Source organism: Microchirus variegatus (assembly GCF_963457635.1).
Source record: "Microchirus variegatus genome assembly, chromosome: 21".
NCBI lineage: Eukaryota > Metazoa > Chordata > Actinopteri > Pleuronectiformes > Soleidae > Microchirus > Microchirus variegatus.
In genome coordinates, this window is record NC_139822.1 from 17888277 (window position 1) to 17915533 (window position 27257).

The window sequence follows — 27257 nt, forward strand, 5'->3', positions numbered from 1 at the left end:
ATAATAGTCGGCATCGCCCTGAACAAGGATCTGTTGAAAATATTTGCAAATCTCTTAAGGAATATTTTTAATGATTTTTTGAAAATTCAGGAAATTATCCATTTGCCCTGATGCACTTTGACAGTGAGCTGGCTTTCTTCAAAAAAAATAAAAAGTATCTCGGAATGACTTGAAATTCACCATCATAATAGTCGGCATCGCCCTGAACAAGGATCTGTTGAAAATATTTGCAAACCTCTTAAGGAATAATTTTAATGAATATTTGAAATTTTGGAAATGGCCCATTTGCCCTGATGCACTTTGACAGTGAGCTGACTTTCTTCAAAAAAACAAAAAGTATCTCGGAATGACTTGAAATTCACCATCATAATAGTCGGCATCGCCCTGAACAAGGATCTGTTGAAAATATTTGCAAACCTCTTAAGGAATAATTTTAATGAATATTTGAAATTTTGGAAATGGCCCATTTGCCCTGATGCACTTTGACAGTGAGCTGACTTTCTTCAAAAAAACAAAAAGTATCTCGGAATGACTTGAAATTTACCAACATATTAGCCGACACCGCCCTGAACAAGGATCCATTGAAAATATTTGTAAACCTCTTAAGGAATAATTTTAACGATTTTTTGAATTTCAGGGAATGATCCATTTGCCCTGATGCACTTTGACAGTGAGCTGAGTCTCCTCTCAAAAACAAAAAGTATCTAGCACTTTGACAGTGGGAGGGATTATGCGGTGACTTTATTCAAATTGTGTGCCAAATTAGGCCGCTTGTATCACCAATTGAAAGATTCTGATCGGAATATTGTCTTAATCTGCCCGACTAAGAAGGAGAATCGGTATAAAGCGCGTGCTATATTGTTTCCGTAGTTTATAAAGGTGTAAACATACTGTCGTTCAGTTGTTCACATGGCTTCATTCATGTCCCTTTAGGTTTTTCTCCCCCCCCCCCCCCCCCCCCAATCTCCATAAATGACCTTGCCTGTGCAGTGAAAGCAGCCATACTGTGCATGTCCACACACCACGCACATGCGTGTGTGTGTGTGTGTCTCATTGCTGCCTGATGGACAGCCATTAACCCTTGGTGAAAGGGTTGAGGAATATTTATGTCTGCTTGTCAGCGGTGACACGACACCCTCTGGGGGATGAATAATATTCCTAACCCTGCACTGGCTCCAATTGTTGAGTCTCATTCACGGTAAAGTGGTTTGTACATACATGTATGTGTGTGTGTGTAGATGTGGATGAAGTGCATGTGTGTGTGTGTGTTCAGGAGAATTCTGATACCCTGAGGTGAGCAGCGGGAGTCGAGTTCTACATCCCCCTCGCTGATATCTGACAAACCTCCGCAGAGGTCTGCGTCTCTGTTGACTGCGCGTCATGCATGACGTCCCTCTGTTGTGTTGTGTTGTGTTGTGTGTCCGCTCTGTTCTTTTTTTTGTCATGCATTGTTCAAACGTGGAGGCCAACACGGAGGCGCGCGCACGTGGCTAAGCGCTGTTGCCTCACAGCTTGAAGGTTTAGCATCAAGGTCTGGGCCTTTCTGTGTGTTTGGAGTTTGCTTGTTTTGCTCGTTCTCCCACGTTTCCTCCCACACTCGGAGGTTAAGTGGACACTCTAACTCGACCTTAGGTGTGAATGAACGCTCGTTGGTGTCCATGTGCTAACCCTGCGATTGGACCGGTGTGTAGGGGTGTGCCAAAAAATCGATTCACATAAGACTCCCGATTCTCATTTACTATGATTCAGAATCGATATAAAATGTCCTAGAATCCATTTTTCATTTATCAAGAGTAGTACTGGGCACGTTAGCGCACATTAGCGCATGTTAGCGCACGTTAGCGCATATTAACGCATGGTCCGTTTCCATGACGACCGACCTTAAAAAGACTCCCGATTGTTAAAATGAGTCTCTAAAGTAACTTAGTTTTTCGCGCCGCGGCACCGGAGTCCAGTCACCGTTTACCAGCTAGCTCCGTTAGCTCCTTTAGTGCCATTAGCGCGCCTACGGTCGAACTGGAGCGGTCTGTTTATTATTAGTTTATCAGAAATCATTATTGATCGATGTAATGAAATGTAAACGATTTTGAATCGAATCGTAGCCCCAAATATCGGAAGTCGCAAGATAGTAAAAGATTCCCACTTTCCCGTCTTTTAAAGTGTGTGCAAACTGATAAGAAAAGTGTTGCCCGGCAGGAAAATGTGTTACTTACACACTTAACAAAATTTGAACGAATAAATTAAGTGCGTTAATCGCGTTAAATTCAGCATCGCAGTTACAAAAAACACGTCATACGTCATTGTCACGGAATATTTACGTAAAAATTCTTCTGTATTGTATGTTTGTTGTTTTAAGACGTACCGTACACAAGCGCAGTCCATCAGTCCTGCTCTCTGTCTCCCCCTTTCTCCATTAGCGGTACTGCAGCCTCACAGCAGGACTCTACGACTTGCTGTTCTTCTTCTGCACTTAATTTCCTCATCTTTAGTCATTTTAAATAAAGTGTCAGAGCTTTTCTGCGTGTTTTTACATCGCGATGAGACCCGTTTTCAGCACAAAGACGTCTCGGCTAGCTAGACGACCGTAGACATAGTTGCAGTTACTCTCAAGTGAACGGTTAAATGCTAATAAAGTGCATCGAGGGGTTTGAAGACGACGTTCGCGACGTCTGTATCAGCAGCGTTCGAATGTGTGTGACTAGAAAAAGTGCTGCACATCTACAGTATATGCGAGCGAATGGCAAAACTGTAACGTAAAGCGGCTTCGAATGGTCACTAAAAGACCGTTTACCGTTCAGTAATCAAGGTACGCAATGTTTACTTTGAGTTTTCCTGCTCAAACAAAGTGTAATCATCCACTTATCGATCCATAACGTGGCAGTAAAGGACACCACAGGCTTCCAGAGATTCAGATACATAATTCAGCTGCCGGTGATTTAAAGTATAATGCGTTTTCAGCAGTTTTCACTGACTTTGTATTTTATGTTTGACTGCCATGATCTGAAAGCACAATAATAAGTACCATCGTAATATATTATTTTAACATCGCAGGACTCTGTAGGTCTGCGCCCACTGTCTGGAACGGAGTCCGAGAACCTCGATATATAAGTTTTCATATTACACTTTAAACGCTTCGCAGTTTTACAGCCCACGGTTAATGGGCCAGGTAGTTAATGGGCTTGAAACACATATATTCTGTACGGCCGGCGTTTATTTCTTCAGAACTTTCCCTTAAGTGCTCTTGAAATTCTTTAGTGACAGAGTGTAGTGAGCAGCGAGAGCACGGCCTGCACCTGCAGTCGTCGCCATTGTCTTTGTGTCTTCGCGGGCATTTCATACAAAGGGAAATTAGTCATACTCATATATAACTTTAGGCCACTTTTTTGAGCCAATTTTGAGCCAAACGGACCAATTTATCTGACAGTTGGATGAATTTCTGACACGTTAGCAGAGCATCTGAAGACCTCGGCTACACAACATCAACACCCATTAGCTAGTTGTTGTCGTTTATGCTAGCAGTCGGGTTAGCAACGGTTCAAGTCGTCGGCTTACCCTTCAATTCGTCCACAGACTCCCTGCCGTCCGAGGCCTTATCCACATGGAAAATGACTATGTCCTACGAAAATGAGAATAATTCTGTAAAAAAATGACCATCAAATTGCAATTTCGGTCAAAATAATCACGATTGGATGTTTAAAAGCGCTCAGTAGACATGAGTAGAGCGGAAACGATCAATCGATGAAAATTAATCGGCAACTATTTTGATAACCGTTAATCGGTTTGAAGCTTTTTTCGTGATTAGAAAAAAGATTTCTGATTGTTTTAGCTTCTTAAATGTGAATATTTTCTTCATTTCTTTGCTCCACGTAAACCTTAAAAACTGAATCATTTTGGTTTGTGGACAAAAACAAGACATTCAAGAACATCATCATTTCCAGGTTTGACGAACACTGATCAAACCTGTTTTTTGGACCAAACGATTCATCGATTAATCGAGAACATAATCGACGGATTAATCGGTTGCGAGAATAATCGTTAGTTGCAGCTCTGGACGCGAGAAGTGTGCTGTTGTGACGTGTATCTGAGATTTATTTGTCCAAAAATGTCTCTAAAATGACAACTGGGATCATTTCTCCAACAAAAATCTACATATTCTATTAATTGCGATACAATTTTCTGAAATCTGGAATCAATAAAATCTATTATAAAGGCTTAACAGTTGTAATAGCACCTGATAACATGAGCTTATATCACCCAATGACCCAATTTTTCTTAAATTCCTTGATCAGCTGTTTTTTTCTTTGTTTTTGTTTTGTTTTTAATCATCAAGTCAAACTTCAGTTCCCTCCCCGACAGTCAGAGGTTTCATCACCAGTGACACGAGCCGGTCTTTTGACTGGTGACGCTCAGTCGCTCTCTCTTCACACTCCCGAAAGAAAAAGAGAAGGCCGGTCACGCTTCAGCAGGCCGGATAATTATTTGCCTCTTATCCGTCTTTGCCAGGGCCAATCGTAGCCTTCAATAGAAGCCAGCGACCTGCGCCGTTTCCCATCACCTCTCGCTCTCTCCCTGTCTTTTCTTCCGTCGGTTTCACTTCACCTAACTCTCTGACTTCCAAGACTCTCTCTCCCTCTTCCCCCCCCCCGTCTGCCTTTGTGTGTCGTTTTTCCCTTTCTTGCTCCGTATCCTCTCCCGGAATAGTTTTGCAAAGGCAATATCGCCGCTCGTTTTTTTTGACAGAGCGCTGACGCTCGGAGTGGTAACCGCTGCCGTAAAAGATTGTGCTTAGAAGATGTGCGCTGCTTTTATTCCGCGCCGTCTGTGAGGTATTTGATCCCCGTCTACACCGGCGACGTAAAAAACACACGTCGTCGTGTTTCCGTCTTTCATCCGCGGCTCTTTCATGGTGTGACATGAAGCGCGGTCTCTCAGTGTGTAACAAGGCGGGTTTCAAGGAATGCTCAAGCGTCGTCTGCTAAAATAAGACGGTAGATAATGATCTGTAGTGATTATGTGACGCTGACACGATTTTTGTCTGGCAAGTTGTATCGTCTGTGGTTTGGCACATTGTATTGTCTGTGGTTTGGCACATTGTATCGTCTGTGGTTTGGCTATCGTATCGTCTGTGCTCTGGCAAATTGTATCTTCTGTGGTTTGGCACATTGTATCGTCTGAGGTTTGGCACATTGTATCATCCGAGGTTCGATAAATCGTATCGTCTGTGCTCTGGCAAATCATATTGTCTGTGGTCTGACAAATCGTATCGTCTGTGGTTTGGCACGTTGTATCGTCTGTGGTTTGGCACATTGTATCATCTGTGCTCTGGCAAATCATATTGTCTGTGGTCTGGCAAATTGTATCGTCTTCTGGTTTGGCACGTTGTATCGTCCGTGGTTTGGCAAATCATATCGTCTGTGGTTTGGCACATTGTATCGTCTGTGGTTTGGCACGTTGTATTGTCTGTGGTTTGGCAAGTTGTATTGTCTGTGGTTCCGCATATTGTATCTTCTGTGGTTTGGCACATTGTATCATATGTGCTCTGGCAAATTGTATCATTTGTGCTCTGGCAAATCGTATCATCTGTGGTTTGGCACATTGTATCGTCTGTGGTTTGGCAAATTGTATCGTCTGTGGTTTGGCACATTGTATCATCTGTGGTTTTGCAAGTTTTATCGTCTGTGGTTCGGCAAATTGTATCGTCTGTGGTTTGGGAAATCGCATCGTCTGTGGTTTGGCAAATTGTATTGTCTGTGGTTTGGCAAACATTATTGTCTGGGGTTTGGCACATTGTATCGTCTGTGGTTTGGCAAATTGTATTGTCTGAGGTTTGGCAAACATTATTGTCTGTGGTTTGGCAAATTGTATCATCTGTGGCCTGGCAAATTGTATTGTCTGTGGTTTGGCAAACATTATTGTCTGGGGTTTGGCAAATCGTATCGTCTGAGGTTTGGCACATTGTATCGTCTGAGGTTTGGCACATTGTATCGTCTGAGGTTTGGCACATTGTATCGTCTGAGGTTTGGCAAATCGTTGTTGTCTGTGGTTCGGTAAATCGTATCATCTGTGGTCCAGCAAATTGTATCGTCTGTGGTCTGGTACATCGCATCGCCTATATCGTCTGAGGTTTGCCAAATCATAAAGTCTGTTGTACGACAAAAACTGACAGGTTGAAACTGTTAAATCTATCACAAAGGACACAAAGTTACCTCCAAACACGTTTGCAGCCTTACCAAGAAAATAACGGGAGTAAGTGCCATTTTGGGCCTTGGCTGCAAACGTTTAATCCTCGTTTTCGCTGAAGCTCAAATGTTTCCCTTCTTTTTCTTGGCAAGTGACGTCTTTTTGAAAATCAGACCACTTGATCGCCTTGATATATGAGAGTAGCGTCAAGAGACTCGAGCTGTGACCCACTTCTGCCATCGGGATGGCAAAGACTTGGAACATCAGACGACCGATGATGTGCAGCGATATTAATGGAGATTATGCTGGAAAATTATGCACGGACAATCTTTTTCTCTTGTGACATTTTGTGGGGCCGAGGCAACAGAACTTGGAAGTTACCCATGTGGTACAAAGACTGCAGTGTACAGATCTGGAATAACAGCAACCCCGCTTCTTCTGAGATGACTGATTAAAGCCAAAGGGGGGGCCTCTCCTTGATTTGGAAGCCTTGAATGGTAACCTCAGGCCCCCCCCGAGGCCGAACTCGCGGCCCCTTAGCACATCAAAAAAACAACAAACCGGGGCCTGCCAGAGCAGGCGGCGACAGTGCAGGCTGTCTCCAGCAGATAAGACGGAACAATAGCCCTTAATAGGACATGGAACGAGACACACACCCATATCATCCCTGCTTGTTTCCCCCCTTTTTTTGCTTCTATCTGCTTGCTGCTAACAAAGAAAACAAGATGCTTTCCCCTTTTTCTGTCTTTCTTGCGCAAGATTAACGGCGCTTAACGGGGGGGCACGGGCACGGAAATGTGTATTTGAGTGATAATTCGGCGCTCGACTCTTGACAAGAAGCCGTAGCAGAATGAGAGCCGGATACAATGCCTTTATTCCCCCGTTGGGTTGAGAGGAAAAGTACGTCGCGTTTATTATGCATCGCTCCCTGGAAAGAATACGAAGACTGCCCGCTTTTCGTTGTCGTCGATACCGATCGTTTATAAATGTCATAATTGCGCACGCGTCCGTAACGACAGCACCTCTTGTTTGTTCGATCGTCGTCACGTTTTCTCAAAGCACAAGAGAGTGTGTGTGTGTGTGTGTGTGTACACGGGAGTATAATACAGGAGCCACATGAGCATGTCAAATTGTCTGGGTTTTTACGTTTCTTTCTTGTCCTAAAATGCAGTTAGTGGGGCGTATAATAGCAGGCAGAAAAGCCACTTGTGAAGGTCCCCCTTTTTTTTGACTTTGACGCTGAAAAGGCTCGGCAGGGTATCGCAGTGCCGGCAACTAAAACTTGATTCATTTCCCCCCCCGTCAACGTCGGGTCGAAAAGCTGCGACACACAAAGATCCCGTAGGAAGACGGCGAAGTTGTCGGGGCGTACGCGCCGATACCTTTATCCCCGATCGCTGATGAAAGAAATCTTCCCTGCTGCTGTGACGGGGTCGGCTCGCCTGAAAATGAATGCCTTTAAGGCAAAGAACCCGATATTGGTTCTGTGACGGGAGGTTAAACAAAAAACTACAGCTACAATGTGATGTTGGAGATTTTTTTCTTTTTCAGATGGATTGTGACGTGAGTGTGATGTGATTTCTTACTGTAAGGCTGACTCTGCTGAGCTGCAGAGAGCTGAGTGGAGCCGAGCGAGAGTCGGGACCTTTGATTGTAGACGGCGTCCAACGACGGCGCGTTTCTTTTTGACCAGTTCATCAGTGAGGCGTTTTGTAACCCTTCTGGTACCGATCCTGTCGTCTTGGCACGTGTACTTAGTCTTGCTGTAACCGATTGTGGTATATAGAACATTCAAAAAACTATGGTCTGGCGATCTGTGTCAGCTAAGATTGGCACAAATTCACTACCGTTCAAAAGTTTGGGGTCACCTATACAATTTTTGTGATGTTTTCCATTAAAAATCACACTTTTATTCATCAAAAGAGTTGCAAAATGAATAGAAAATATAGTCAAGACATTGACTATATTAGAAATAATGATTTTTATTCAAAATAATCATTTTGCCCTTCAGACTTTGCTTTCATCAGCTGTGCTAACATCATTGCACAGGGGTTTTCAAGGGTTTAATAGCCTTCTAACGCAGTTAGCAAACACAATGTACCATTAGAACACTGGAAATCTATACACCTATGTACATATTCCATTAAAAACCAGACGTTTGCAGCTAGAATAGTCGTTTACCACATTAACAATGTATAGAGTGTATTTCTGATTCATTTAATGTTATATTCATAAAAAAAAGTGATTTTCCTTCAAAAACAAGGACGTTTCTAAGTGAGCCCAAACTTTGAACGGTAGTCCAGAGCATTGCATTCATATACTTGTCATTACGGCCGCGGAAACGACCGTCCAATCACCTTCTCTGTACCGTAAATTCCTAAATGGTTGAATAAATAACTGCCAGATATGGAAAGGGAAAGTTATCTTGGAAAAAGGGAGCAAAAGAACTCACTTATTGAACAATTCTACAGCCATAAAATCAATATAAATCCATGCGGCTTGATTATCACGATGCTCAGGGTTAGGGTTGGAGTTAGGGTTAGGGTTAGGGTTAACCCCGCGTCGACCAACATCTTGATTTAAAATGGCTTAACCAAAACCTTTATTTACGTACAAAGACGAAACGATCTGCTCTTCTACATCCCAGTCTCTTCGAATGTCCGTGTTGTTGTTGCCACCTCTGGATCTGTAATCTTTACTTGGAATAGGCCAAAGTGGTAGAACTCATCGATACCAAACAGCAGTGTGTGTGTGTACAAGGAGAAACCAGAGAAATGGTATGAAAAAAAACACCCAACAACAAAAAACAACAACCCTGCAGCAAAATGCAACTGGCCACATCCATATTTCTATAAACTGCATTTACTTGTGTGCCAAGCGGCATAAATCTTTCCTTATGTATCATTAATATACATTGGTGTCAATAGGAGATGCATGAATGGAAGAAATATGGTTCCCTCCCCAAACAGAGGCAGGGTTTGAAAAATGGGCTGCAGATCGGGAGGCCAGAACGGAGCGCTGCAACGCGCCATCTAAAACCTCTGCTGCCCCCCAGTGGACACAAGGTGGTGTGTGTGCAGTATGTAAAGTTCTGTGCTCTTATACAGACCAACATTACTAATACTTAGAAGGAAAACGAAACAATAAATAAACATGTTTTCCTACCATTTCCTCTCAAATCTACCTCCTGACACATACAGCACATATAATAAAGTATGTTTTTACTGTGTTTATATCTATATAACAGGCTGTTAAAGTCAGTGTGGACATTGTACTTTAGAGTCGTATGTGCAGAGAGACGTTCCCCTCGCAGACGGTGTATGAGAAAACAATAGTTTTTAATTTGAGGCAACATTTAACCACCAAAATAATATATTTTTTGTGTTTTTGAATTCAATAAATGACGGCTTCTTCCAGAAAAAGCAGATGATGCAAACATAGAGTGACCAATATATGTGTGTATTATGTCTATATACATATACACACATATATATATGCATATATATACATATTGACATACATATACATGTATATGCACGCATATACATGTACATATATATGCACGCGTCGCATATACATGTACATATATATGCACGCATATACATACATGTACATGTATATACACGCATATACATGTACATATATATACACGCATATACACGTACATATATTACACACATATATATACACACGCAAATATATATACATATATACACATATATATAACAGACATATACTTACAAACACATATACACACATATACATATATATGTTCGCATATACATGTACATGTATATGCACGGATATACATACATGTACATATATATGCACGCATATACATGTACATATATATACACGCATATACACGTACATATATTACACACATATATATACACGCAAATATATATACATATATTACACACATATATACACATATAAATTACAGACATATATATATATATACATACATACACATATATACATACATATATACACATATATATATATGTGTTTGAATTCCACACGGCGGCAGCAGCAGTCGTGACCCCGTGACCCCACTGTGGACCACACCTGCACAGGCACACACACGCACACACACACACACACACACACACATAGATAGAGAGTATAGATTCAAATACACACATAATGATGTGCAGATCACACCCTCCTTTCACACCTCCCGTCCATCTGCCTGAACTCTGGACGCCGTCCCTCCTCGCACTTCCCGCCGCTTTTCACACGTCTGCTTTCACACCAGTCGCAGGACGGCGCGTCCAAAATAACGATGTTCTCAAACGTCTTGTTTGGGCCACAAACTAAAAATGAATCCAGAACAAAATCATATTGTTGTGACATGAAATAGCTTTTAAATATTAGTATTTGTATTTGTATTGAGGATGTATGTGTTCTTGCAGTTTGGGAGTTTGGCCACATGTTCATACCACGTTTTCATCAGTGGCTCCAAGTAAAAATGATGTATATATATATAGATATATATAATTCTGATTTATTTCTTCGTGTCATACCGTTTTATCCTCCACATGAGGGTCACGAGGGCTGGGGCCAATCCCAGTTGACATATCCAATCCAATCCATTCCAACTTTAGAGATAAATAACGTACATAAAAACGTACGGAAATATGAGACCTAATAGACCTAAAAACAAACAATAAAATACTGTAGAAAGTATAAAAACTAGTACAGTAAAAACAGTAACGCATTTGACGTCATATTTACATGCTGCGGCACCGGAGTCCAGGCACCGTTTACCAGTTAGCTCCGTTAGCTGTGTTAGCTCCTTAAACGGCGTTAGCGTATCTACAATTTAACTGGAACGGTCTGTTTGTTATTAAAGGAAAAGAGCAGCGCTAACAAATAACCAGCGTACCCGCGTACCGCGTATGTGTGCCTCTGTTTTTAAAGTTAAGCGTTAACTTTAGAGAATCTTTTTAACACATCGGGAGTCACGTAAACATGGCGTCGCTCGCGTCTTTTTCCCGGTCCTTCGTCAAGGAATCGCGTCATGCGTTAGCGCTGACCCCGTTAACCGCCATTAACGCCGTTAGCGCGCCCAGCGCTCGTTTCGTTATATAATTCTGATTTATTTATTCGCGTCGTAACGCTTTATCTTCCACAAGAAGGTCATGGGTCGTCTGGAGCTAATAAAACAAATAAAATATAGAAACATAAGACCTAAAAACAAACAATAAAACACAATAGAAAGTATAAAAACAACTCAAATAAACGGTAAAAACTACTAAAAATACATCTCGTACTGGGACATTGGCCGTAGGACCGACCTACGCAGACGAGCAACCAAAGACTGAACCCGTGATTTAATCACGGGTTTAAGTCTTTAAACTGAGAACGGTGCGACGTGCGAAATGTAAATAAATAAAGCAGAAGCCGGTCGAGGCTTTTAAATCAACAGAGGAAAAAAAAAAGAAGATGTTTGTACATTATCTGCCGTAGTTAAACTCCTGCTCCTCGCATTAGTGTGCGTTTATCTTTAATTCTCTTTAAGTCTCTGTGTTTACTCTCTCCGCTCGTCTTTATCTCTCTGAGTGAGGAGAAACCAGGCCACTGCTTCCTCCTCGTCCTCCTCGTCCTCCTCCTCTTGGCCTCATCTTTTTCCTTCCAGATTCCTCTTGGAGCCGACTCTGTCCGCCTCAGCATCCATCACCTCGCTCCATTACAGCCGTGAGAAGCTTTTATCTGGCTGATTACAGAGTGGAGATCATCTCTCTTAACTCTCTCTACACCTGTGTGTTTTAGAGGGGCCTTGATTTTTTTTTTTTTTTTTTGGAGTGGAGCTTTCATTAGAAAACACCTGCTGGACAGTCTGGTTCAGGCGTTAAAGTAATGGTTTGATGGATGTTTGGGGGAAGGAAGCGCATTAATTCAGACAGATCGGTGAGTCGCGAGCACCAGACTCTCTTATTTTGACAAATAAGTGAAGAGAAACCTAATTTATCTTAGAAGAATACGCTAGAAATTCACCTCTACTCACATCTTTGTGTTGGCTTTTATTGATTTTTAAGATATATTTAATAGGAACAATAAAGTTTAACATGGTTCCAATATATATATATATGTGTATATGTGTGTGTGTGTGTGTATATATATATATATATATATATATATATGTGTGTTTGTATGTGTATATATATGTGTGTATGTGTATATATGTGTGTGTCTGTGTATATATATGTATATGTATACTGTATGTATGTATATATGTAAATACATGTATATATGTGTATATGTATATATATGTAAATACATGTATATATGTGTATATGTATATATATGTGTGTGTAGTATATATATATATATGCGTGTAATATGTATATATGTATATATGTGTGTATATATGTACATGTGTATGTGTGCATATATATGTACATATGTATGTGTGCAAATATATGTACATGTGTATGTGTGCAAATATATGTACATGTGTATGTGTGCAAATATATGTACATGTGTATGTGTGCAAATATATGTACATGTATATGTGTGCATATATATGTGCATGTATATGTGTGCAAATATATGTATGTGTGTATGTATATGTGTGCATATATATGTATATGTGTGCATATATGTACATGTATATGTGTGCATATATGTACATGTATGTGTGCATATATGTACATGTATGTGTGCATATATGTACATGTATATGTGTGCATATATGTACATGTATATGTGTGCATATATATGTACATGTATATATGTGCATATATGTACATGTATATGTGTGCATATATATGTACATGTATATGTGTGCATATATATGTACATGTATATGTGTGCATATGTACATGTATGCATATGTACATGTATATGTGTGCATATGTACATGTACATGTGTGCATATATATATGTACATGTGTGCATATATATATGTACATGTATATGTACATGTGTGCATATATATGTATATGTACATGTGTGCATATATATGTATATGTGTGCATATATATAAGATAAGATAGTATGTATATGTATATGTGTGCGTATATGTGTGCATATATATGTATATGTGTGCATATATATGTATATGTGTGCATATATATGTATATGTGTGCATATATATGTATATATATATGTATAATATATGCATATATACATATAAACACATCGAGTGCTTAATATTTTCTCAGGAGGTGCTTTGTATGAAAAGGTTGAGAACCTCTAATCTAATCTAATCTAATGGCCTCTAATGTTTCATTCCATTAAATCCTACGTATTCCTAACCTCTTCCTCCTCCTCCTCCATTACCCTCTTACATCAGAAAACCTCGTCACGTGTCTTTACTCGCGTTTCGTTAGTTTTGGTTCATTCGAACTTTGTTTTTAGCTCAGTTGCAGTTTTTCCCAACTCTCGTCTAATCCCAGGACGATGAAACTCCTCCTCATCAGCGTTGGACTGAAGTCTTTGCACCACATCTGTGTTTGCTCTGCTGCTGCCGGTGTGTCGCTCACCGCTGTTTAAAGGATCGACGATACGACGACGGCTGTCGCTCACAAACCTGTCCAAGTCCTTGATCTTCTCTCGCTGTAAACATCATTACCACACGGAAAACACACACACACACAGACAAGCTGCTCATCCAAAGTGGCGCTAACAGATTAGCAGTGATTATAAACAAACATGGGGGATTAATCCTGTGTGTTCTCAGTCTACTTTCCCACTGAGCTAGCCAAGGTAATTACCAAGTGCTAGATTGTTAGTGTAATTGCTCACACACACACACACACTCACACTCACACACACACTCCCACACACACACTATGGCCGTGGACAAAGTAATATCAGTTTCATACTCGTTATATAAGAAAGTTGAAGACGTCTTGCAGAAACTGCAGCCTAAATGAACACGGTACAGACGGTGTGGTGCTTTGGCACGACATGCTGTGGTGTTTAAAGCTCTGCAGTGTGCAGTAGACTTGGTATATATGTGCTTTTTAAAACACATTTTTATGCTCCGCACCGTTCCGTCCGGACTAAAATGAATACCTTCCTGTGCGCGTACGTCCTTCACATTTTGCAGGATTGTTTAGTGGGTGAATATCTCCAGGCGTTGTTTTCGTTTTGTCCAAAAACCTTTTTTTTGGAATTTTTCGTGAATTTTTCCGCGTTTTTTTTGCAGGGGAAAAGTGAGAAATGTGTAAACGGCACTTTTACGATCTTGTCAACACGATAACTTGACAAATATTCGACATATTGATGTCACACTGGCACTGTCCATGCCTCTTACAAGTATCTTGGACAAGTTCAAAGATGGGTGACCTTGACCTACTTTTCAAGGTCACAGCTGCACTTGAAACTTGAAAAATAGCCAAAAACCTGCACTTTTCAACCATGTCAACGCGAAAACTTGACAAATATTTATTGTATTGCTGCCAAACTGGCACTGTGGATGCCTCTTACAAGTATCTTGAACAAGTTCAAAGATCGGTGACCTTGACCTATTTCCAAGGTCACCGCTGCACACCACATGTCCAAAGTGGCCTTCATTGCCTATGCAAATTTTGCTTTAAAATTGGCATAAAAATGATGGCGCATGGGCTCGGAGTAGTCGTCGGCTATCACCCCTCTAGTTATCTATGTGTTGAAATACTCTCTGTCTGTACGCGCTATTAGCATCAAAAAATATATAGATTGTTCTGTTAGCCCTAACGATATGGGAATAAATGTTACGCAGGGTTCGCACGGATCCTTGAAATTTGTCAAGGTCCTTTTGAAAGTCACACTTTATGGACATGGTCATTGAAAGTGCTTGGATTTTGTGCAAGAAAGAGGTTAAGTTGATATTTTTACGACGCCACCTACATTCAGTCTTTGAATTTGAGGTAATTGGTCCTGGAAAGTCGTTGAAAAGTCGTTGAATTTGATTCAACCAACCAAGGTGTGGGACGCCCGATTACCAATCAAACAAACTATCAAGAGAAGAATTTAAGAAAGAAAATAGTGTTCCAGTGCATGAGAGCTAGTGAGATTAATGCAGGGTCCGCAACAGGTCGAGCTTAGAGATGCATTCAAGGAACTGTGGATATTTTTGGCAATTCTGGGAACACACAACAAACGTTACTGCTGCCGTTTCTTCCTTTGGAATTTTGGAGGACGGCGGCCATATTGTTTTTTTATTTCGTCCACTGTAGGTGCATTGTCGCAGTGTCGTCTGCTTTCCGTGACTCGTATAACATCGAATCGTCTTTTTTTTTTTATCCCATAATCCTTATGCATTGAACACCATTCAGGTGTGAAGGCGGTTTATACCCAACTTCAAAAAAGAAAAAAAAAAAAAGTTAACTTAAACTTTGCTAGCTGTCGGGGAAATCACTTAAGTTTTCACGTAACACTTAGAAAAGTTTGATATTTTCAATAACACGTGTGCTGTTGAAAATCTCTTTTAAAGGCTAAATATGATATATGGCTGCGCCACATTCAGACGTTTGAAAAGCAGCCAGGTGTGCAGCTGCTGTTGTTTGCCGTGTGTCACCAACACCCATTGAAATATCACTTTATTATTTGGCTCCAGCGCAGCCTCTTACTCTTGACGCCGGCCTCTTAAATCCGACTATATATTCCTTTATCCTGCCTCCATTGTGACAGTGTTGTATCGCCTGTGAGGGGGGGAAACAGCCTCTGGGTGCATGACCTACTGTACACCAGGCAGGTCATAAAGCTTCTCTGCTCGAGACACGGCGTTGTACTCGTGTGGTAAAGTGGATTTACTGCTGCTGCTTAAATCATGTCCGCAGGAAGCTTTCAAAAGTGGCAGGAGTTTGACATGTCGGGTATTCAGACGTGGTCCTTTGCAAACCATGGTTGTAACAAGTGGTTACTTGAGGAACCTTTGATTTTCTGTCATTTGAAACCAGTCTTCAGAACTTCAGCAGGTCGTTTTGACCCATGTTTGAACTTCCGCAGGTCGTTTTTGACCCATGTTTGAACTTCCGCAGGTCGTTTTGACCCATGTTTGAACTTCCGCAGGTCGTTTTGACCCATGTTTGAACTTCCGCAGGTCGTTTTTGACCCATGTTTGAACTTCCGCAGATCGTTTTTGACCCATGTTTGAACTTCCGCAGGTCGTTTTTGACCCATGTTTGAACTTCCGCAGGTCGTTTTGACCCATGTTTGAACTTCCGCAGATCGTTTTGACCCACGTTTGAACTTCCCCAGGTCGTTTTGACCCATGTTTGAACTTCCGCAGGTCGTTTTGACCCATGTTTGAACTTACGCAGGTCGTTTTGACCCACGTTTGAACTTCCGCAGGTAGTTTTGACCCATGTTTGAACTTCAGCAGGTCTTCTAGACCATGTTTGAACTTCTGCAGGTCGTCTTGACCCATGTTTGAACTTACGCAGGTCTTCTAGACCATGTTTGAACTTACGCTGGTCTTCTACACCATGTTTGAACTTCAGCAGGTCGTTTTGACCCGTGTTTGAACTTCCGCAGGTCGTTTTGACCCACGTTTGAACTTCCGCAGGTCGTTTTGACCCACGTTTGAACTTCCGCAGTTCGTTTTGACCCATGTTTGAACTTCCGCAGGTCGTTTTGACCCGTTTGAACTTCCGCAGGTCGTTTTTACCCATGTTTGAACTTCCGCAGGTCTTCTAGACCATGTTTGAACTTCCGTAGGTCGTATTGACCAATGTTTGAACTTCCGCAGGTCGTTTTGACCCACGTTTGAACTTCCGCAGGTCGTCTTGATCATGTTTGAACTTCCACAGGTCGTTTTGACCCGTGTTTGAACTTCCGCAGGTCGTTTTGACCCGTGTTTGAACTTCCGCAGGTCGTTTTGACCCATGTTTGAACTTCAGCAGGTCGTTTTGACCCAAAACTTCCGCAGGTCGTTTTGACCCAAAACTTCCGCAGGTCGTTTTGACCCAAAACTTCCGCAGGTCGTTTTGACCCAAAACTTCCGCAGGTCGTTTTGACCCATGTTTGAACTTCAGCAGGTCGTCTTGACCCATGTTTGAACTTCAGCAGGTCGTCTTGACCCATGTTTGAACTTCCGCAGGTCTTTTTGACCCATGTTTGAACTTCCGCAGGTCGTTTTGACCCATGTTTGAACTTCCGCAGGTAATTTTGACCATGGTTGACCTTCAAAAGATTAAAGATTAAGAACCCTTTAAGTCCCGCAAGGGGAAATTCAATTCTGCAGTGAGTTAGTGAACACACACAGCACACAGTGAGGTGGAGAACATGCTAACCCAGCGCAGTGAGCTGCCATGCCAGTGAGCGGCGCTCGGGGAGCAGTGAGGGGGTTAAATGCCTTGCTCAACAGCACTTCAGCTGCGGACTGGTCGGGGATTGAACCAGCTACCTTCCGGTCTCGAGCTCGAAGCCCTAACCACTAGGCCACAGCAGCTCATTTTGACCAAGTTCAACTTAAGCAGGTCATTTTGACCATGGTTGAGCTTCAGCAGCTCCTTTTGACCCATGTTTGAACTTCCGCAGGTCGTTTTGACCCATGTTTGAACTTCCGCAGGTCGTTTTGACCCATGTTTGAACTTCTGCAGGTCGTTTTGATCCATGTTTGAACTTCAGTAGATCCTCCTGACCATGTTTGAACATCAGCAGGTCATTTTGACCATGGTTGACCTTCAGCAGGTCTTCTCGATTGGCTTATGAGATATTTCCAGCTGAGCAGGCGTAAAGAAAGAAGTTGCCAGTCTGTAAAACAATGTTCTGCAGTTTAAAAGTGGGCTAAATCCTTCCCTTCCCTTGCGTCCTCTTCCACAGGTGGAGGCCATCCTGGTCAACATTTTCGGTGGGATCGTCAACTGTGCCATCATCGCCAACGGCATCACCAAGGCCTGTCGAGAACTGGAGCTGAAGGTTCCGCTGGTGGTCAGGCTTGAAGGTGAGGAAAACAAGATCTCAAGATTATTCCAGTTAGTCAGCTGCTAATTTCACAACAACTCTGTCCGTCATGCTACAGTTTGCATGTCCACACGTCCACTGCTTGTTAGAAGCAGCGTGCTGTAAAAATGTTGAGATATAACGAGCGTGTTTGAGTTCAGCATATTTTATAAAGGCCATTTCTTCACAACGATGGTGGTTTTTTCACGAGCTCCTTCTCTCACGGTGACCTTCCTGACTGTTCATTATTTCCCCTATAGCTACAGCCCGTGCTGCTTTTAGCTGCATATATAGGAACTCTCCATAATAACACGTTATTATTTACCACTCTGGAGTGACGGATGTATATATAACAGTCAGAAAGCAGCACATTTAAAGCACCCGCTTTCCCACTTTGTGTCCAACTTTTGTTGAGCCATCGCGTCGTAGCAGCTTTAGCCTCTGGAGACCGTCCGTCCGTCTCCGTCGTGGCTTCAGGGTCCCAGTCGGACGAGCGCTGAATTTCCCATACGTGTCGCTTTCCCGCCGCGCCCATCATTAGCGCCGGTGTGTAACTGCAAGAGACGACACTGATTGGCTCACCTTTCACCTGCGTATGCTAATGAATCTGTGCGAAGTGTGTGTGTGGGATGGCAGTGGTGACTCCCAGAGGCACGGGGGCCAGTTTGTAGTTGGCTTAATTGTCAAGATACTGCTGAGTGGTGGGTCTATGACATAGAGGGCAGTGTATGTGTATGTGTGTGTACGTGTATTTGCTACCTCTGTAAGGCCTGTTCTAGCTTAAACACTGACCTTGTCAAGACCAGACTCATGGAGACCAAAACCCGGTCCTAATGAGGACGAGCTTCGATTAGGACGTCAAATCCATCGTTTTCTTTTTGCGTTTTGTTGCTCGCCGACAAACGACGACATGTTTTCGACCTTGGCAAAGGCAGCGATTCCAGTCGTAGAGATATCCAATCTGACACTTACTTAATTTAAGGGTTTTAAGTAGTGCTGGGCCCAACGTTAACGAACATTAGCACATCGCTGGTTTCCATGACGACTGACCGGGAAAAGACCCGGGTTATGTCATGTTTACGTGACTCCAGATTGTTAAAATGAGTCTCTAAAGTAACGCTAAACTTTAAAAACAGACGCACACATACGCAGTACACTAGTACACCGGGTTATTTGTAGCGCTCCCTTTAATAATAAACAGACCGCTCCAGTTAAATTGTAGTCCGCGCTAACGGCGCTAAAGTAGCTAACACAGCTAACAGAGCTAACTGGTAAACGGTGCCTGGACTCTTATATTTCCATATTCTGTTTACGTTATTTATCTCTAAAGTTGGAACGTATTGAATATGTCAACTGGGATTGGCTCCAATACCAGTTGACATGGGAGCACCCTCATGTGGAGGATAAACCGCTCCAGTTCGACTGTTGGCGTGCTAACGGCGCTAAAGGAGCTAACGGAGCTAACTGGTATACGGTGCCTGGACTCTGGTGTCGCGGCACGTAAACATGACGTCCCGCTCGTCTTTTTTCCGGTCAGTCGTCATGGAAACGAGTCGTGCGTTAACGGCGCCAACGTTAGCGCTGCCCAGCGCTAGTTTTATGTCCACATACACAATGCACCATTTACGTAAATATCAGAATATTGAAAATAATAGTCATATTGGAACCAAATTTCTTCCACATTTTCGTGCAAAAAGTAAAAACTGAATTAACAAAGAAATGGGAGCAAGATAGCATAATCGTGTAGCGCATTGGTTCTCAAAGTGCGGCCCGGGGGCCAATGGCGGCCCGCAGAAACTTTTCTGGCGGCCCGCAATGAATTACAGTTGATAGTTTTAATCCAGGAGCTACTAAGCTTGTTAAATGTTTATTGGACATTACTGGATACAGACCAATAAGTGTAAACAAAAATACTGGGTATTTACCTGGTTTCTATATGGTGAATTTTAGTGTATTATTGTGTTATAATCTGGTAATAAGCAGGTAGCTACAGCCCCCAATTTCTAGCTATTTACCCAGTAAATATATGGTAACAGAAATGTGTTACTTGGTATTAACCTGTAATTAGAAGGTAAGAACAATGGCCAAAATACTGGGTAATTACCCAGTAAATTATAAAGCGTTATTATATTAATGCTTAAATTACATTATATTAACGCTTATATTACTTAACGCTAAACCGTAGAACTGCAATCTGGTCATTAAAATTATTACAAATGGGATTTCTTTCTGTTTTTTTTCCTGTGGCGGCCCTCAGTTCAAAGTTGGGTTCCTAAATTGGCCCTCAACACTTTGAGAACCCCTGATGTAGCGCCTGCAAATCACAGGTGCATGGATAACCCTAGGAAATCCGAAATCCATAGTTGCGTTTGATTATCATGGGATGGTTAACACCTCGTCCTCGTAGGCATCCTGGGTTTTATTCAACATAAGCTTTAGCGTCATGTAGAGTAAAGATGACAAAGAGATAAGTGTCCACTCTCAACCTGTAAAATCATCATCTGCCTCGTGTCTAAAGACGACTCCCGAAACATCGACGATTGGCAATCAGATCACAGCCTTAATTAGCCGCCACACATTTTCTCCTCCGTGTAATTCACCCTGACGTCCAGAAGGTCACCGCTGGTGGTCGGTCCGAGCTCGTTTTTTTTTTGTTTTGTTTTTTTTTTCTGCCGCGGCTCTAATCCGAGCTTTAAGCGGCGGGTCATTACGTGGCGGGCTGGCGCTCTTGTGGAGGGAGAAGATTGGTGGAGAAATCAATCGGCTCAGCTCGCGGGCGGCAAGTACGAGTCCAGTACCGGAGCTCTTCAAACGGGATCAGGACGGATTAACCGGCTCCGCTTTTAATTGGGAAAGGCATTTGGGTCATTCTCGTGGATGCATGCGCTTCATATTTCACGCTAACGTCATTCTACCTTCTTCTTCACATATCACTAACAAACAGCTGTTGCTGTTTGGACGAGTTTATTGGCAGAATTTGAATCTTCTTGTGGAACTAAATCCTTTGGTTAGGCCGTTAAAGCTTTGAACGTGAACTGTATAATAAATGTTTTGCTCCCATTAAGGAGAAATGAGCACGCTATGTGCTTAGCTACGCTTGTATGCTACTTAACCCTTTAACACTTGAGGATATTTGCTTATTCCAGAATAACTTAACCAATATCTGGCAGTTATTTACAACTTACTGCGTTTTAAAATAGTGTATTAACAACTTAAAATAACAGTTTTATTTCGAAAAACCAAGGTAGTTGTACACAAACACCAGATTTTGCATATCAATGTCCCCAAAAAAGTCATTTTTCCAACTCTTTCCTCTCTGACGACAAAGACCTCTGATTCGTCGACTTCCTGCAACAGCGCTGGATTGAAATTACCGTAATAACTGCAACACGTTGGCTCTGACATGCAACTTTTCAGTTTTCAGAAAACAGTTTGAATTCTTCTGACGGCACTAACCGGTGCGTAATTACTGTAATGCAAAGTCGTCTTCTGCGATTTATTAGATTGCATCAGATTTTGTCTTCTTTTTTTTTTTTTTTTATATATCCAATCCTGTGATTTTGACCAGAATTGGACCAAAAAAAAGATAGTATTGTGTTTATTTCGACCTAAAACAATCAAACCATTGGAAATAATCATTTAAAAAAAAACATGTTTTAATTTGCAAAAGTTTAAAAGGTGCAAAACCAGGCAGCACATTCATTTTGGATAGAAATAATCATCATAATAATAATGCATTTTATTTATAAGCACCTTTTGAACACTCAATAAAAACAAAAAAATAAAAAATAAAACAACATGGACTCTACTGCCCCCTGTGGCAAAAGTGTGAACACAACCGTTCTGCAGTCTTCTGTAAAGCTGCTTTCTGCCACTAAGGGAAAACAAAAAAAACTTAAAAAGCCCTCAGGGTCCAGAGTTAAAGGAAAACTGCGTTCACTTAACTCTGTTCTCTCACTTTATTGATTTTATGAACCTTTTCACCGATGGACGACGTGGATTTTTCCCTCTTTAAGAGAAATACTACATCTCACCATTATTTCTTCTTCTTCCCGCTCGTTCCATTTAATTAAAAAGAGAACTCTGCTCCTTCAGTCCTCACAGTGTTTATTATAGAATAAATAGAAAAATGGTTTCTTCCACTTCAGAGCAGTCGGAGGTCCTGAAAGTTCCCCGTGACGTCATTCGTTTGTTGATTTTCACGCACGGGTGGGATTCCAAATACATGAAATGACATTTTTGAAGTGTCAGTGGAGCTCACATATGTTTTAAAACAAGTCGAGACGATTATTTGCGCTTTTTGACGCCCGTAAAACGTGTGTGCGTACTTGTATTTATGTCTTTGTGGGGACATTTTGGCTCATCCTCACATCTTTAAAGGGCTTTTTCGTGGTTTTGACCTGGTTTAAGGGTTAGGGTCATGATTGTGTTAAGGGTTAGGCACTTAGTCGTGATGGTTAAGTTAAAGGTAAGGGGATAAGAAGGCGTTATGTCTCATTTTCGTTCAAAAAAACATACTTGAAATGAAGATTATTGTGTTTTAAGAAGTTTTACTGTGTGAAAAAATGCAGTAGTTCTTAGGCCTTAAGGATAAGGCCTTTAGTTGTGATATTTAATATAAGGTTAAAGGGTGAGGGAATATATATTATATATATATGTGATATATATATGTGTGATGTGTCTCGGCCTGAACAGTTTTAGATAAATATCTAATTTGCAAATGCAATATGATTGGTGATATGAGAGGGAAAGGTCATTTTTTAAAAATAATTATTCTCATTTTCACTTGAAAAGCATCTTTAAAATGATTATTTGTGCAGATCTGTGAGAAACTGAGATGTTTTCTTCAGTCTGTAGAACATGATGTGTAGAATATTTCATCTAAAATGGTTATTTGACACATTTTGGCTTTAGAAATAGAAATATTGCGTGTATTTGTGTGTGTACAATCCTGTCTTTGTGAGGTCTTTATGACCTTATGGGGACATTCTGTCTGATCCCAACTATTTTAAAGGGCTTTTTTCAAGGTTAAGACCTGGTTTTAGGACTTAAAGTTAAGGGTAAAGCACTAAGTTGTGACGGCTAAAGTTGCTGAGTGTCCTCTATAAGGACGCTGTACAAGAATATGTGTGTGTTCTTGCATTTGTTGCCTCTTTAGGACCATTTTCTGTCATAAACCTTGACCTTGTAAGGACCAAAACCTGGTCCTAATGAGGCAGAACCTCATTTATAGTCGGGCTTTGTTTAGGCAGTGTCCTCAGAAGAACAGCAACACAGACCTGTGTGTGTGTGTGTGTTTTAAGTGTGCATATATTTTACTTCCTGTCCCTGATTCAGGCGGTGAGTGGGTCTCTGGCAGCACCTAGTGGCCACAGGTGGACAGACACGTCCATATACTTGGCATGCACCACACACGCACACACACAGACACACACACACTCAGTGATGCTGTATCCAGCTGAGCTCTGTGAGCCGTCAGTGCTGCTCCCTGCTGCTCACAGTGGAACTGCACTCAGTGCTCACACACGCACACGCACACGCACACGCACACGCACACACACACACACACACACACATTCTCCAGAGCAGCTCATCTTAAGCCTTAAATGAGTAAAATGTGATGTAATAAAGACATTAATGAACCAGGAAATGTGCCAATATTCATTAGAATAAACAGGAAAGGTCCTGAAAAGGTAACAAAAACAAGCACACACTTCATTTGGACATTCTTAAAACAGCTTTATCATTATATTTTAAGTTTTTAACCATAATCAGTTACATCTAATCCTCACTTTAACATCATCCCAATTTAAATCTTAGCTCTAAACGTCAGAAATGAGGTTCAGCCTCATTAGGACCAGGTTTTGGACTCACTGGTCCTGACGAGGTCAGCGACAAACACACACACACACACAGAGACCTATACACAGTAAATATACATACACACACACACACACACACACACACAGACCTACATATAGTAATATACATATTCACACCTATACACAGTAAATATAGTGTTTCCTCACACACACACACACACACACACACACACATATATATGAATATTTATGGGATGGAGAAATTTACATATGTTTGTTTAGTTCCACAGTTCCTCTGTTATTGAATTTTTCAAGGTTTTGTAAAGTATAAATATAAAGTAATACTGTAAAAAAACAGAAGAGAAATGACAATAAATAGTGTTTTCTCACAGACGAGTGATTTATTACCTTTAATTTATTATAAAACACAGTCTTAGTCACAAAGAGCAAGATAACATTATTTATTAAAGGTCCAGTCTGTAAAATATGGGTGAAATTATTGAATTTTGCCAAAAAATAACTCACATTTAAGCAACTAAAGTCATGTTGTGACTCACAATTGTTTTTCCTAATGAATTAATTAGTCAATTTTAATTGTTTGGAGCATAAAATATTGAAAAAAATGTGTATTAATTTTTCCCCAATGTTCTCAATTGTTTTATTTTATTTAAATTACCAAATAATTCCAGTTTTAATGATTTATTTCTCACGTGGAGCAAAGAAACCAGAGAAAATTCACATTTAAGAAGCTGAAAAATCATCAAAACTGATGAATAAATGATCAAAATAGTTTGTAATTAACTTAGTAATCCATGAATAATTGAACCATAACAATAAATGCTGTTATGCTGTCATTTATTTTACACACTGTCCCTTTAATTTGATGTTTAACAATAATATTTCATACTGATCTGGAGTCTGTATGAAATATTAAATATATATATAACACACGTGTAAAATGAGGAAAAAGTAAAAAAAAAAACTGCGTGAAAAGTGCTCGACTTTGACCTTATTTGTGAGTTTATCTGTCGCTGAATTTTACGCACTGTACCTTTAAGGTGATGTTTAAAAATAATACTACTCATAATTTGGAGCGTGTGTATAATATTAAATATATATAACACACGTGTAAGTAAAAAAAAAAGTCAAAAACTGCCTGAAAAGTGCTCGACTTTGACCTTTGACCTTGCTGAAGTTTACGTACTGTACCTTTAAATTGTTAAAAAGGGGGGTTTTAGTGTGTGTGTGTGTGTGTGTTTTTGGCAGCAAATGTGTTAATTAATAATAATAATTCAACGTACAATGGTTCAAGTGAGAGGACACACACACACACAATCACACACACACAATCACACACACACACACACACACACACACACACACACACACAGAGTGACAAAATGACTTTGGACACACTACCCCCCCCCCCCCTCCTCCAGAGTGAGATCTTCTTACTGCTCTCATTCTAATTAATGACAGTGTGTCATTGATTGTGTGCGTGTGTGTGCGCGCGTGTGTGTGTGTGTGTGTGTGTGTGTGTGTGTGTGTTGCAGCAGAAAAGTGTTTGCTCTCACTTTATTATCAGCTTCTACAAAAGAGGTGAAATATTAGGCGTTAAGTGGAGCTGGGTAACAGAATTCCTCATGAGGAGTTTATCGATCAGGCTGTCGGGGGAGAAGGGGGCGGGGCCTCGGGAGAATTCACATATCGTTCCGTCTTAATTACAAACGGCCGACGAGAGGAGCTAAGGTCAAGCTGCACGCACACACACACACACACACACACACACACACACACACACGTTTGATCACATTAACAGTTAAAAACTGAGCAGTTTTTCACCTTTTGTCACAGCGCGTCTTCTTCTTCTTCACCACCAGGCACCAACGTCCACGAGGCTAAGCGTATCCTGACGGAGAGCGGTCTGCCCATCACCGCCGCCGAGGACCTGGACGACGCCGCCAAGAAAGCGGTGGCCGCCGTCAAGAAATGAAAAACCCCCCCGTGTCAGAGTAAAAACTCACTCACTCACTCACGCCGTTTCAAATCAGGCTAAACGTTATCGGATATTAAAGGAGAATCGCGCGTTTCACACATCAGATCACGTCCCCCACGATACTTTGTGCATTCCAGTTTCCCGAGGCGTTATCGTCACGTTATTAAAGCGTCTCTGTGCGGAATATGAATTAATTAAGAGAGGCGTTTTCCACGATCGGCAAAGTGGAATCTTTACTGCTACAAAAACGGGCTAACACTAGGTAGCATGCTAGCCCTTTATTAGTAAATATTAAACACGTGCTAACAACTTATTTAGGAAAAATCGTACTTTTTGTCGTAATAGAGGTAGAATAAGGTGTTTAATGTTTGCTAATAAAGGGCTAGCACGCTATGTTAGTAAGCAGCTAGTTAGCCTAGCGTTAAACTTTGGGTCAGCGAGTCTTATTTTTTTGGGAGGTATTTCTTTCTCTCGTAGTTAATTTTCACGTCCGTTAATCCGTCCGATGTCGGGATCTACGTCGCCAAAAAAAAAAAAAAAACGAGACTCGACGAAGACGCCGTGCTGTGAATTTTGTACATCGTTAGCTTAGCTTTAGTCCGTCGTTTGTTTCTAAAGCACTTTTTAATAAGTAAATAAGGTTTGTAGGTGGAAAAAAACATGAAATAATCACTTTTTCCAAACTTCTACTAAAAATTAAAACTGAACACTAAGTTGTTGTTTTTTTTCCAACAAAAAACGTTAAAAAAAATTGTTTTAGGAACAAATTACAGACTGAAGCTTTAACAAATCTGTGCCTGTTATAGTCCCAGTAAATCTCTCAAACACAGGGATTTAGACATACATATACATGAATAAAATAGTGATTTTTATATTGTCATGAATGTACTATGATTGGATATCTTGGATTCAGTGTTTAAAGAAACAAACAAACTGTACATAATCATCTGAGGAGATTAAAAACAAACATTTCACACATTCTGTCATGTTTTCACTTCAGTCAATTCAATTCATTTTTGTCTCGTTTTTGCCAAACGCTCATCAACAACATGGCTCATTCACACACTTTATTTATAATAAATAGGAGATAAAATCACACAGGACACACAAAGTGATTTAGATAACATTAAAAATATAGTAAAACATTCAGTAAAATCAATAAAAATTTGAATTTATATTACAAGATATCTTTTTTGATTGATTCTTAACAAAAAAACGTCAGATTATTCAAAAATATACGTTTAAAAAAAAACACATTCCAGTAGAACAGAGTTCTCAAACTTGCACGATGACTTATTTCTTTGTTTTTTTCAATTATTAGATTAATTTTACATCATAAATAAGTTTATATTGCAAACTTATCGTTCCATATCAAA

The 27257-nt window shown here is 40.8% G+C and overlaps 1 protein-coding gene across 1 annotated transcript in view; it reads left to right on the forward strand.

The window, feature by feature from the left end:
- The window catches only part of suclg2 (succinate-CoA ligase GDP-forming subunit beta), a 124477-nt gene extending 97831 nt beyond the window's left edge, over positions 1-26646 (forward strand). The window contains exons 10-11 of the mRNA XM_083907428.1: positions 17944-18064; positions 25766-26646. Of these exons, the coding sequence (XP_083763554.1) occupies positions 17944-18064; positions 25766-25878 (234 nt within the window). The 3' untranslated portion in view covers positions 25879-26646. The remainder of the gene's footprint in view (positions 1-17943; positions 18065-25765) is intronic.
- Positions 26647-27257: the final 611 nt, after the last annotated feature.